Source organism: Caretta caretta, chromosome 19 (assembly GCF_965140235.1).
Source record: "Caretta caretta isolate rCarCar2 chromosome 19, rCarCar1.hap1, whole genome shotgun sequence".
NCBI lineage: Eukaryota > Metazoa > Chordata > Testudines > Cheloniidae > Caretta > Caretta caretta.
In genome coordinates this window covers 12,832,874-12,844,997 of record NC_134224.1, presented here as the reverse complement: position 1 = coordinate 12,844,997, position 12,124 = coordinate 12,832,874, and the positions used below count along the sequence as shown (strand labels likewise).

General features: G+C 43.0%; 1 protein-coding gene across 5 annotated transcripts in view; it reads left to right on the top strand.

Moving 5' to 3' along the window:
* Window positions 1-7,286, top strand: part of LOC125624686 (lethal(3)malignant brain tumor-like protein 4) — an 84,429-nt gene extending 77,143 nt beyond the window's left edge. For all 5 annotated transcript variants that reach the window (XM_048825837.2, XM_048825836.2, XM_075121407.1 and 2 more), the window contains one exon: window positions 2,408-7,286. In XM_048825837.2, the coding sequence (XP_048681794.2) occupies window positions 2,408-2,536 (129 nt within the window). In that variant the 3' untranslated portion in view covers window positions 2,537-7,286. The remainder of the gene's footprint in view (window positions 1-2,407) is intronic.
* The last annotated feature ends 4,838 nt before the right edge of the window (window positions 7,287-12,124 follow it).

Genomic DNA, 12,124 nt, shown 5'->3' with positions numbered 1-12,124 from the left:
GCTGAGCTTTAGCCAGCATCTGGCAAGAATTAAGGTGTGAGTGGCAGAACCTCTGAACTCCACTAGAATAGTCCATTAGATGTAATCAGGCCTGTAACTGCATTCTGTTTAGGTAAATGAATCCAGCGCAGGCTTTGGGGAGGAGAGAAAGTTGATGCTTTATTTTCTTATTGAGTTACCTTAGCACTAAAGAGAACTAATTGTGCAAAGAATTTTAGAAAGAGGCCAAGCAGGCTGGAACAAAGTGACACATAATATCAGTGCCTATGGTATACTACATTTGCATCTGGGACTAATTCAGGACTGGGTCTCTTTAAAATAAAATGACTTAGAAAGTAACAGGATCAATGTGAAGTGGTAATAATTGTATCAGCCTCAAAATATCATGCTGAAATATACAACTGCTTTGCAGCATGCTTTTTTTTTTTTAGATCCATTTGGTTTTATTTAAGCAGTTCTCTGTTTATTTCTAGGCATTTCTAATGTGCTCATCACAGCAGTCCTGAGCACCTTACAAACATTCATGAATTAAGTTGTGTGATCTGCTATGAGTTAGGGAGCATTGCTGGCATTCCCATGTTACAGTTGCAGATACTGAGGCACAGAGAGGTTAAGTGACTTGCACAAGATTGCGCAGTGTTTTTATGAATAGGGGAACAGAAATAAGATCTGGCTCCCATTTCTTTGCCTTGCCCACCTGACTGTCCAGTGTAATTAGACAGACCCACGTTACTCAGCCAATTGTTAAAATCCAATAGATTTCCAGTTAGAAAAAATCCTAGGAATGTAAGAATTGTCATCGTGGATCAGAAACGTGCCATGCCTAGTCCAGGACCCTATTTGTGACATTGGCCCGTGCCAGATGCTGCAGATCCCTGTAATGGACATTGATGGAGTAGTTTGCTATCACGGGGTGGTCCCCCAGAGAGTCCTTTCAAGCCTTAATCACAGACTACAACCACTCCAGGTTTCCTTCACCGCTGTGCTTTATTATGTTCTTTCAACAGGCTACAGCCTGTAGTGTTTTATTTACATGTATTTACATTCCATAGCCAGCTTCCCTGCAGCCAGTCCTGCCTTCCTTCAGACTCCCTCCTCTCTCACACTTCCTTCCTGTCATGTATGTAGTCCCACCTGCTAGGGCTACTGCCCTTTCAATTAGCCCTTCAGCGGTAGCTCTACTCAGTTAATTGACACCCTCAGTCAACTACTTGTCCAATTAGGTCCCAATTAATACCAAATAATATAATACCAGTGGGTATCAGAGTGACAGGATGATGTTAGCTCCTGATTCAGGACACCTTGTCACACTTGCCTATAACTTTATCCTCTCTAGGGTAACTGTGGATGTTCTTGTTAATCCATGTAAATGTCTACTCCCTTTTAAAAAAAAAATTGCTAAGGTCTGGGACTCAGTGATACCTGGCGGCAGTGAGTTCCGCAGCTTAAATACCTATTTTGTAAAAACATAAGAAGAGGGTTACCTTAATCAGTTTTAAATGTGCTTCCTTTCAATTTAATTGGACGTTCCCTTGCACTTGTATTATGAAAGCGGGTAAATAGGAGCAGACGCTTTATCTTCACCGTACCACGCATTGTTTTATATACCTCTCTCATTTCTCCTTCCTAAACTAAGCAATCCCATTTTACGCCTTTGAAACTGATTTCTCATGAATCTGTTTTGTTTTCTGCTTACGTGGAGACTCCGTATTTATGAGCAGAATTGTAGTTCTGAAAATAATCAAACTTTTAAATCACAGGAAACTGTTTTTCAGCTATGAGATTTCAGCATGTGTGACCAAAGCATTTGTGCAGATCTGCAGGTCAAAGATCCTTCACCTTTAAGTTTTGCCCTGAATAGTTTTAATGGGACTTCAAGAAGCTCTGTTTAAAGTAGCAGAGTGTTGTATTACTCCAGCCCATGATTGGTGTGGTTTCTGAATAACATCCTACTGGAGATTTGCTTTCCATGATTTTTCATGATTTTTTGGAGAGTCAGGTGTATGATTTTACTTTCTGAATAGTTTGTAGGATCCTTGATTGCATCTGAATTTTAAAATAGAAGTAATCCTTAGGCCACAATATAGTTCCTAATAGACATAACCAGCCATCATAACAGCCACTAACTGCACCCTTATCAGTAGTCTCAGCATAGGTGCTTTCACTTCCAGAGATGGTCCGTCTACATTAGGATTGAGTCATGTTGAAAAGGGTAGCATGTGCGGGAAGCTTAGCTTGTGCATGCCTATCTGTGGATAAATACAGGAGCTCAAGGCTTGTTACACTGCTTTCTTTCATCAGCACCTAATACATTATGTTTATTTAATTGAAAGCCGGGAGCTGGGGAGGGAATCATGGAAGTTTCCTGGCAGTAATCTTAATTTCGTACTGTTTCTCTGTCCTACAGCAGATAGACGGCGAAGCCTTCCTCCTCCTGAACCAGGCGGACATAGTTAAAATACTGAGCATTAAGCTGGGTCCTGCACTGAAAATCTACAATGCCATCCTCATGTTCAAATCTGCAGAAGAAGACTGAGAAGATCCCTCTGATGCAGGCCGAGAGGGAACAAAGAGGAACAGGGGGACCGCATCAGCAACCGAGCGCCTAGTGCCTGCTTTACACAGTGCTGAATAGACTGACTGGAACACTTGTAAGCAGGGGCCTGATCACGTTTCAGACTGACTTAATGTGAAACCCGTTGAAAGGATATTGAAGATGTAAAAATCCTGCCCCAGCCTGGGATAGGGGTGGTGTCACTTCCAGGAAGAGGAGATGATTATATTTTGTAATTGAAATTGGTTTTGGTATATTGATCTCTTTTTAAGATCTAGAAGAAACCTCCCGTTATAAGGGGAATCCAGGGTGATATTATTGGGGGAGCTGCTATCTCAAGCAAATCCCTATGAGCAAAATGACTGTTCTGTCTAATGATAGTGCCTGAAAGAGTCTGAATTATCACCAGCGTGTACAATATATTCTGTATGTTTAAAACTTGAGGGGGGCAGTAGGAGAAAAAAGGAGGACGGGTTGCACTTCAAAGCAATGCACTTGAATTCCTCACCACTAGGAATCAACTGCTGACCTTTTCCAGACTGGTTTTAAAATCCCACAGTTCATCATCTTGCTCTTGGCTGTCAAATACTCTCAGCTAATGAGATGCCTGCAGACCAACAGAACCGCAACATTGGGGGTCAAAACAGCTCCATCACAGGGATGGTTTACGTTATTTTTGGAAAGAAAGTAGCAATTCCAATTCAGACCACAAGGTTCGTATGACATGCTCCAGTTTTTCTGAATGCAGAGTTTAAAAGACTTCATTCCACCAGGTTTGATAAAGGCAACTGGAGAGAGCTCTAAGATAGGCCAGTGATTGGAAGTTTTGTTTTAAGACAGGCAGTGGTTGGGCAGAAATATCTACTGAAGGAGTGGACTACACTAAAGGTATTTAGAAAAATTATTCTAGCTCGTGCATGCCCACAAGGGATAGTTTGGAATATTGTCATCTCTATACCATGGAGATCTTACTGAGGTAAAGGGCATTCATGAATTTGGTGGTCTCACTAAGACCCTCACCACCTTAAGAGCAGCACCATGTTTAAACAGTCCTGTTTAAACCCAGTTGTAGCTAGCATGTTTCTCCTCCCATTGTGAACAGGACCTCCTAAAAACATTTGCTTTAGTTTTTAACAGCAGGCACTGTGTTGAATGACTAAAGCTTGTCATGGCACTGTCATATCAGAGTTCCTTGGAGCATTCCAGCATCGCTGCAGGCAGAATTGGCAGAGAAGGCTCCTTGGATGAGGCTGAGGATTTGAATGGAAAGGGAAAAGTGCCTTTTGCATGCAGGACTGAGATGAGGCTTCTGCCAAGAGAGAATAGGAACAGAGCGAGGCAGCCACCTCTGCTTAAAATTCCCTACCCCCAACTTGCCAATGGCACCAGACAGTCCCAGGCTTTCTGAGCCTATTTGGGGAAGGCAGAGGTTCAAGTAAGGGAACTAGCTTGTCCAGAATGAGACAGGTAGTAATTGTATCGGGGGGGGACAAAGTGTGTCGTTATGTCCCTGTGCAATACATAACAATCCGTACACTTTGGTACCAATAAAGTACTGGCAATATTTCCTGCTCTTCCAAAAGACACAGTGTCATTTTTAGAGGCAGAAGGCCCCTTGTGTGATGCCTAATATGTGACAATTACACACAATTGTTAATACACTGAAAACTCCTTTCAATATAGCAAAACCTGGGGGAAATGATCACTTTTTCCATCCCCAAGAGTTCTGTTCTGCGACCTCCCATGCCTTGGACCATCATGGTTTCATCCCTGGCCAACCTGTTCACTGGGTAGTTGCATATCAGAAATCTGCTTGGGGATTTTGTGTGCATGTGGGAGACGGGGGTGTTCAGAGGGATCCTCAGGAGCTTGGACAGATTCTGTCCTCATAGAATCCCACCACTCAAGGCTTGGTGTATGTAAGAGAGTTTGCACTTCTGAATGCTGTAGCAGGGCTAATGTTATATGACTTGGCTCATGCTTGCCCTCAGTCAAGACCACTGCTGGATGAGTTTCCCAGGGGTTTGCATGGTGGGAAGATATGAACCGCCCTCAGGCACCGCCAAACCCCCCAGCTGTTGTACTTGGAGTCTACATCACCAGTGTAGCTGCCTTTGTCGTAGTCCCACACCTACCGCAACAGTTATTAACTACCAACCTCTATTTAAACGCTTTGAATGCAACTGTGTGACACAAACATAAGGGCAACTGTTGGTCTTCCAGCCACTACATCCATGTTCGAACTTTACTTTTCAGCTTCTGAGAGCAAGGTCTCTGTAACCTTCGTCAAGTAAAAAGTCCTTTAAAATTGTAAATAGAGCAGAATCCAGGCTGCTGAATCTGTTTAGTGTAGGATTAATTTGTGGAGCAATATGTCTCCCAGCTTTCTATTTTTGTACAAGGAGTTAAGGAGTTTAAGCCTTCCACACTGAAGAGCTACTGTAAGTGAGTGGTGGGAGGGAGTTTCTATGATTAATCTGAAATATTAAATAACAGATGGTGCACTGCATACACCACTGCAGTAGAGTTTAGTAATTTAAGGCAGCTTTGTGGTGCTGGGTCAGATATGCACTTTATAAAATAAGTACATTTCCAGTGTGATAACAGGGGATAATCACCAAAGAGTGCAATTTCATTATCACAGTCTGAGTGTACTGGTACTATATAAAGAAATGCTGTGGGGTGACTTAGAATACAGTGGGCTCCTTTTTATGGTGAAGCTTTTCATTTTATGGTAAACTTCACCCTAAGCAAAGGGTCCCTATAATTGGAATCACAAGTAGTACATCTCATGCATTGACACACTTCACATTCTAATTGAGGCACCATTACTTAGTGGTTAGAGCAGGGGTGTGGGAGGCCTGGCTCCTGGGTTCAGGTCCTGGTTATTCCACTGACTTGCTTGTGTGATCTTCAGTGAGTCACTTCATCACTGTGCCTCCCCAGGATCTGTAAAACCAGGATACAACTTACCCATCCATGTAAAGTGCTTTGACATTGTCTGATGAATTGTGCTGTGTGAGTGCAGTGTTTCACTATGTCTCTGTTCCCAATAAGCAGGTCCTACTGAGTTTCCTGTTTTCCTTCCTTCCCTAAATTGGGACCCTCAGTGGGAACAGCAGATTGGCTCCTGGCAAAAAAGGGAAAAAAAGAAAATGAACATCAGTGAAACGAGCCATGAGGGTTGCAATCACTGAGATTATTCAGAGAGAAGTGAGATCTTTAATTTAGGGGCTTTCTAGCCAGCTACATCAAAGAAGAGAATTTGTACTTGCCTGGAGTTTATTCAAGAAGAACAATAGTGGTAGCTTCCAGCCAGGAAGAAGGAAGGGAACCGTTTGGGGATAGGAGGGGGAATATGCTTCTTGTGCTTATTTTTCTAATCTGGTCACTTTCTTCACAGAATAAGCAAGAACATGTATCTATTATTAGCTCTATTCCTTCCACATATATATCTATTTTTAATAAAAATAAACAACTTTACAATAACTGTTCAAGATCCCATTTCCAATAATTTCATTGGAAAGCTAAAAAAGTAAAACACCTGAAGTTTTACTTCAGCGTGCTTCCCAGCTCAGGTAGATGGACATGCACTAGCTCTGCTCAACCTATCATGCTTCAAATAGCAGCGTAGCTGGGGTAGTACAAGCAGCAGCTTGGGGTAGGCCCCCTAAATACAAACCCACCCAGACCCCAGGATACAAACTTGGGTGGTTAGACCCCAGCTACACGGCTGTTTTTAGCACCTAGCTCAAGTGGAGTTAGTGCATGTCTGTCTACCCAAGCTGGGAAGCACACTTCCAGCTGCAGTGCAGACATATCTTAGAAATAAAGGCTGCCACTTTTGTAAATACTAGTCAATTTGTCTTTAAGCAAGAGGTCTGAAAGCACATGTTCGAATTATATTTGTTTGTTAGTTTGAAACCTGCTCTTTAATTTCCTTTAAAGTAGAAAGAAAATTTTTTTGGCTCTTGTCACTTGGTTTGGGGGTTTTCATGATCGGACCACTAAACATAAGCAAAAAAAGAGCTGTCAGCCGGACTGAATTTCAGTTTTAAGACAACAGCCATTTAAAAAAACAATCAAAGATAAATCTATGACTTCATCAACACAGCAATACAAAGCATGACAATTATTACACATGGATCAGCAAGGCAATTGGAAAGCAGAAGTTCTAAATGATTTTTGTTATATTTGTACAGTATGTTGCATTCCCATCCCCTTTTTAGAAATCCAAAATGTTCAGATCTTTTCTTTTTAATCCCTCTTAGCAGGGAGTCTTGTTTTCAAATTTCTGTCTCATCACAAATGAACATCCTTGTAAACTGATGGTAGCAAATTTCTGCTCCGTGTCATTAATCGCATTAGAGTTGGACAGAAGCCGTCGGCACCACTGATAGCAAAATCATACAACCAAAGAAAAAGAATCAGCCCAGGGGATAAACCAGTTCAGCTGTAGAAGATTTCCTGTCTGCTACTTTTATGCCCTGTTAAGGGAATGGTACCACAGAAAGCTTTAATTTTTTTGACATTCTCTCCATCATGTGATGAGCTAGTATATTTTCAAACTTCTATGACTTGAACTGGAAATTCACAGTGAGGTTTTCATTTCAGCATTTGAAACTTGTTTGCTGTTTAATACTTGAACCTTTTATGCTAGCTGCCCCATGTTTGACATTGAACTACCACTGATGATTTCTTCTGGAATTGTGAATAAAATTAATATAATATTTGTTTCAGTGTGACTGATTCTTCCTGAGCTTACTGTAATAAGGATCTGACAGACATGGGTGTTGGTAAAGAAGTGGGCTTTATTTCATGCCTACAGTCATATGAACTGAGTGAGGGTGACAAAGGTCAGAATCTGCTGACTTGAGGAATTTTTTGTGTTCACAATCATACCCATGAAACTGCTTACAGCCAAAGACAAGTTCCAGTATTTTTGCTTCCAAAATGAGTGTAGTTCTGTTGTGTGTTAGTGCTCCAGGCGATCGTCAAACAGGACAGCTCCCATACAAATGGGAACTTGTATCAACTGAGATTTTAGGCTCATAATCTCAGAATATTTCGGGATTTCTGTTCTTGTGACAACTTCTTTAACCCCTAAAGTTTCTTTTCTTTCCACTCATCCCAATGCCATTTTGTACTATCCTCAAGAAGTGCTGTGATTGAAGTACCTAATTTGTAACAAATTAGAGATGACATGTTAACATCCGCATAAATCTGTGTAAGGCCTCTTCATTTGAGGGTCTTTCTATTTGTACAGTTGTTTCTGCTTCCTTGGGGTCTGGCTGGACTCTTGTCACTTATTATGTCTCACATAACTGATTTCAGTCAGCCCAGCCTGGCATTCGTTCATGTTGACTTTAAAGTTCTCTTCTTTTGATATGTTGCAAACATTATGCAGCGTGGTGGTGTTCACTTTCATCCCAAATTAGCAGATTAACAATTAGTTCCACCCATCCACATAGTCAATTCTTGTAGATGATGCTTTGATGTAGCTCAGGGGCTGAGACAATCCCAAGGGGAAGTCATTTAAACTTATACCTACCAAAAGGGGGGAGTTGAAGGTGCAGACTTTTGGCTATCTCAGCTGAAGCTGGACCTGCCAAAACCCTTGTTGTGCACCCAAAACTAAAAACACTGGCATTTTGAAGTCTAGACATAACTTCCAGAACTGTTCCTGTCGGGGTAAGGAGTCATAGTATTCACATTCAATGATTTTTTTCAGATATTTTGATCTGCACTAACCCTTGACTTGTTTTTTTTATTACAGCATCTAGATAAGTTAGTCAGTGTCTGCTCAGTAACATCTCATTTTGCCCCCGGTCAAATTGAGTTTTGCTTTATTTCTCAGTGCTCTTGTATCTTTATGCACTTGGAATTTTACATACTGCATGTATTTTTGTCAGCACAGTGAGCTCAATATCAATATGTTGTGCTATAGCCTTAATGTATCTCATTCCATCAAACACCTTCATCCAAATCTTTGAGAATCCTTTGCCTCCAGTGCTGTAGACAAGCTTTATACCCATTCACCCAAATGCAGACTGTTCTGTTCAAGCGCACATGAAATCATAGAATCATTTTGTCCCATTCGAATTCTGAGTATCTCTTCTTATACAGATGTGTGCACATAGCTTATTTTGTGCCTGCTAAATGAAACAAGCTTTGCGTTGGATTTTAACAAGCTTGTGTTGGATTCGTTCATTGCTAATCAATCTAGGCCTGATTCTTTCTTACAGTAAGGATTCTGTATGCCTCTCTGGCAGTGTTTGAATCACAGCCTCAGTGCTTGAGGAGTCCCCTTGTTTTAAGCTGAAGATAAAACAGCAGTGTGGGTGATATGCAATGTCATCTAGCTATCCTTTTGTTGATAATATTATTGCTCTTTTGACTTCATGTCCAGCACCACACTTCCTCACTGCTTTACAGATCACAGCTAGTTACGTGATAGTCAGACCTTCTGTCTCTGACTAAAAAAATGTAGACACTCTGCCTGTCCCCAGACTTCTGCCAAGCAGTGCAGCATTTATGCTTAGCTTTGGCTGCCCTGAGCTGACCCTGCTGTGAAATAGCAGATTGCATGAAAGGAGGGATACGGCTGGTTCTGCGAGAAAATAGTACGCAGATTACTACCCACTAGCCTGTATCTCCAGGTGTCTGGAGATAACGTCATAGAAGCATAGAATATCAGGGTTGGAAGGGACCTCAGGAGGTCATCTAGTCCAGCCCCCTGCTCAAAGCAGGAACAATCCCCAACTAAATCATCCCAGCCAGAGCTTTGTCAAGCCTGACCTTAAAAACATCTAAGGAAGGAGATTCCACCACCTCCCTAGGTAATGCATTCCAGTGTTTCACCACCCTCATAGTGAAAGAGTTTTTCCTAATATCTAACCTAAACCTCTCCCATTGCAACTTGAGACCATTACTCCTCGTTCTGTCATCTGCTACCACTGAGAACAGCCGAGCTCCAACCTCTTTGGAACCCCCTTTCAGGTAGTTGAAAGCAGCTATCAAATCCCCCCTCATTCTTCTTTTCCGCAGACTAAACAATCCCAGTTCCCTCAACCTCTCTTCATAAGTCATGTGTTCCACTCCCCTAATCATTTTTGTTGCCCTCCACTGGACTTTTTCCAATTTTTCCACATCCTTCTTCTAGTGTGGGGCCCAAAACTGGACACAGTACTCCAGATGAGGCCTCACCAATGTCAAATAGAGGGGAATGCTCTCGTCCCTCGATCTGCTGGCAATTCCCCTACTTATACATCCCAAAATGCCATTGGCCTTCTTGGCAACAAGGGCATACTGTTGACTCATAGCCAGCTTCTCGTCCACTGTAACCCCTAGGTCCTTTTATGTAGAACTGCTGCCGAGCCATTCGGTCCCTAGTCTGTAGCCGTGCATGGGATTCTTCTGTCCTAAGTGCAGGACTCTGCACTTGTCCTTGTTGAACCTCATCAGATTTCTTTTGGCCCAATCCTCTAATTTGACTAGGGCCCTCTGTATCCTATCCCTACCCTCCAGCGTATCTACCACTCCTCCCAGTTTAGTGTCATCTGCAAACTTGCTGAGGGTGCAATCCACACCATCCTCCAGATCATTTATGAAGTTATTGAACAAAATTGGCCCCAGGACCGACCCTTGGGGCACTCCACTTGATACCGGCTGCCAACTAAACACGGAGCCATTGATCACTACCCGTTGAGCCCGACAATCTAGCCAGCTTCTATCCACCTTATAGTCCATTCATCCAGCCCATACTTCTTTAACTTGCTGGCAAGAATACTGTGGGAGACTGTGGCAAAAGCTTTGCTAAAGTCAAGGAACAACACGTCCACTGCTTTCCCCTCATCCACAGAGCCAGTTATCTCATCATAGAAGGCAATTAGATTAGTCAGGCATGACTTGCTCTTGGTGAATCCATGCTGACTGTTCCTGATCACTTTCCTCTCCTCTAAGTGCTTCAGAATTGATTCCTTGAGGACCTGCTTCATGATTTTTCCAGGGACGGAGGTGAGGCTGACTGGCCTGTAGTTCCCAGGATCCTCCTTCTTCCCTTTTTTAAAGATGGGCACTACATTAGCCTTTTTCCAGTTGTCCGGGACCTCCCCCGATCACCATGAGTTTTCAAAGATAATGGCCAATGGCTCTGCAATCACATTCACCAACTTCTTTAGCACTCTCAGCTGCAACGCATCCGGCCCCATGGATTTGTGCTCGTCCAGCTTTTCTAAATAGCCCCGAACCACTTCTTTCTTCACAGAAGGCTGGTCACCTCCTCCCATGCTGTGCTGCCCAGTGCAGTAGTCTGGGAGCTGACCTTGTTCGTGAAGACAGAGGCAAAAAAAGCATTGAGTACATTGGCTTTTTCCACATCCTCTGTCACTAGGTTGCCTCCCTCATTCAGTAAGGGGCCCACACTTTCCTTGACTTTCTTCTTGTTGCTAACATACCTGAAGAAACCCTTCTTGTTACTCTTAACATCTCTTGCTAGCTGCAATTCCAGGTGCGATTTGGCCTTCCTGATTTCACTCCTGCATGTCCAAGCAATATTTTTATACTCTTCCCTGGTCATTTGTCCAAGCTTCCACTTCTTGTAAGCTTCTTTTTTGTGTTTAAGATCAGCAAGGATTTCACTGTTAAGCCAAGCTGGTCGCCTGCCATATTTACTATTCTTTCTACACATCGGGATGGTTTGTCCCTGTAACCTCAATAAGGATTCTTTAAAATACAGCCAGCTCTCCTAGACTCCTTTTCCCCTCATGTTATTCTCCCACGGGATCCTGCCTGTCAGTTCCCTGAGGGAGCCAAAGTCTGCTTTTCTGAAGCCCAGGATCCATATTCTGCTGCTTTCCTTTCTTCCCGGTGTCAGGATCCTGAACTCGACCATCTCATGGTTCCCATTCCCATCTCATGCCTCCCAGGTTCCCATTCACTTTTGCTTCCCCTATTAATTCTTCCCGGTTTGTGAGCAGCAGGTCAAGAAGAGCTCTGCCCCTAGTTGGTTCCTCCAGCACTTGCACCAGGAAATTGTCCCCTACACGTTCCAAAAACTTACTGGATTGTCTGTGCACCGCTGTATTGCTCTCCCAGCAGATAACAGGGTGATTGAAGTCTCCCATGAGAACCAGGGCCTGCGATCTAGAAACTTCCGTGAGTTGCCGGAAGAAAGCCTCGTCCACCTCATCCCCCTGGTCCGGTGGTCTATAGCAGACTCCCACCACGACATCACCCTTGTTGCTCACACTTCTAAACTTAATCCAGAGACTCTCAGGTTTTTCTGCAGTTTCATACTTGAGCTCTGAGCAGTCATACTGCTCTCTTACATACAGTGCAACTCCCCCACTTTTTCTGCCCTGCCTGTCCTTCCTGAACAGTTTATATCCATCCATGGCAGTACTCCAGCCATATGAGTTATCCCACCAAGTCTCTGTTATTCCAATCACATCATAATTCCTTGACTGTACCAGGACTTCCAGTTCTCCCTGCTTGTTTCCCAGGCTTCTTGCATTTGTGTATAGGCACTTGAGATAACCCGCTGATCGTCCCTCTTTCTCAGTATGAGGC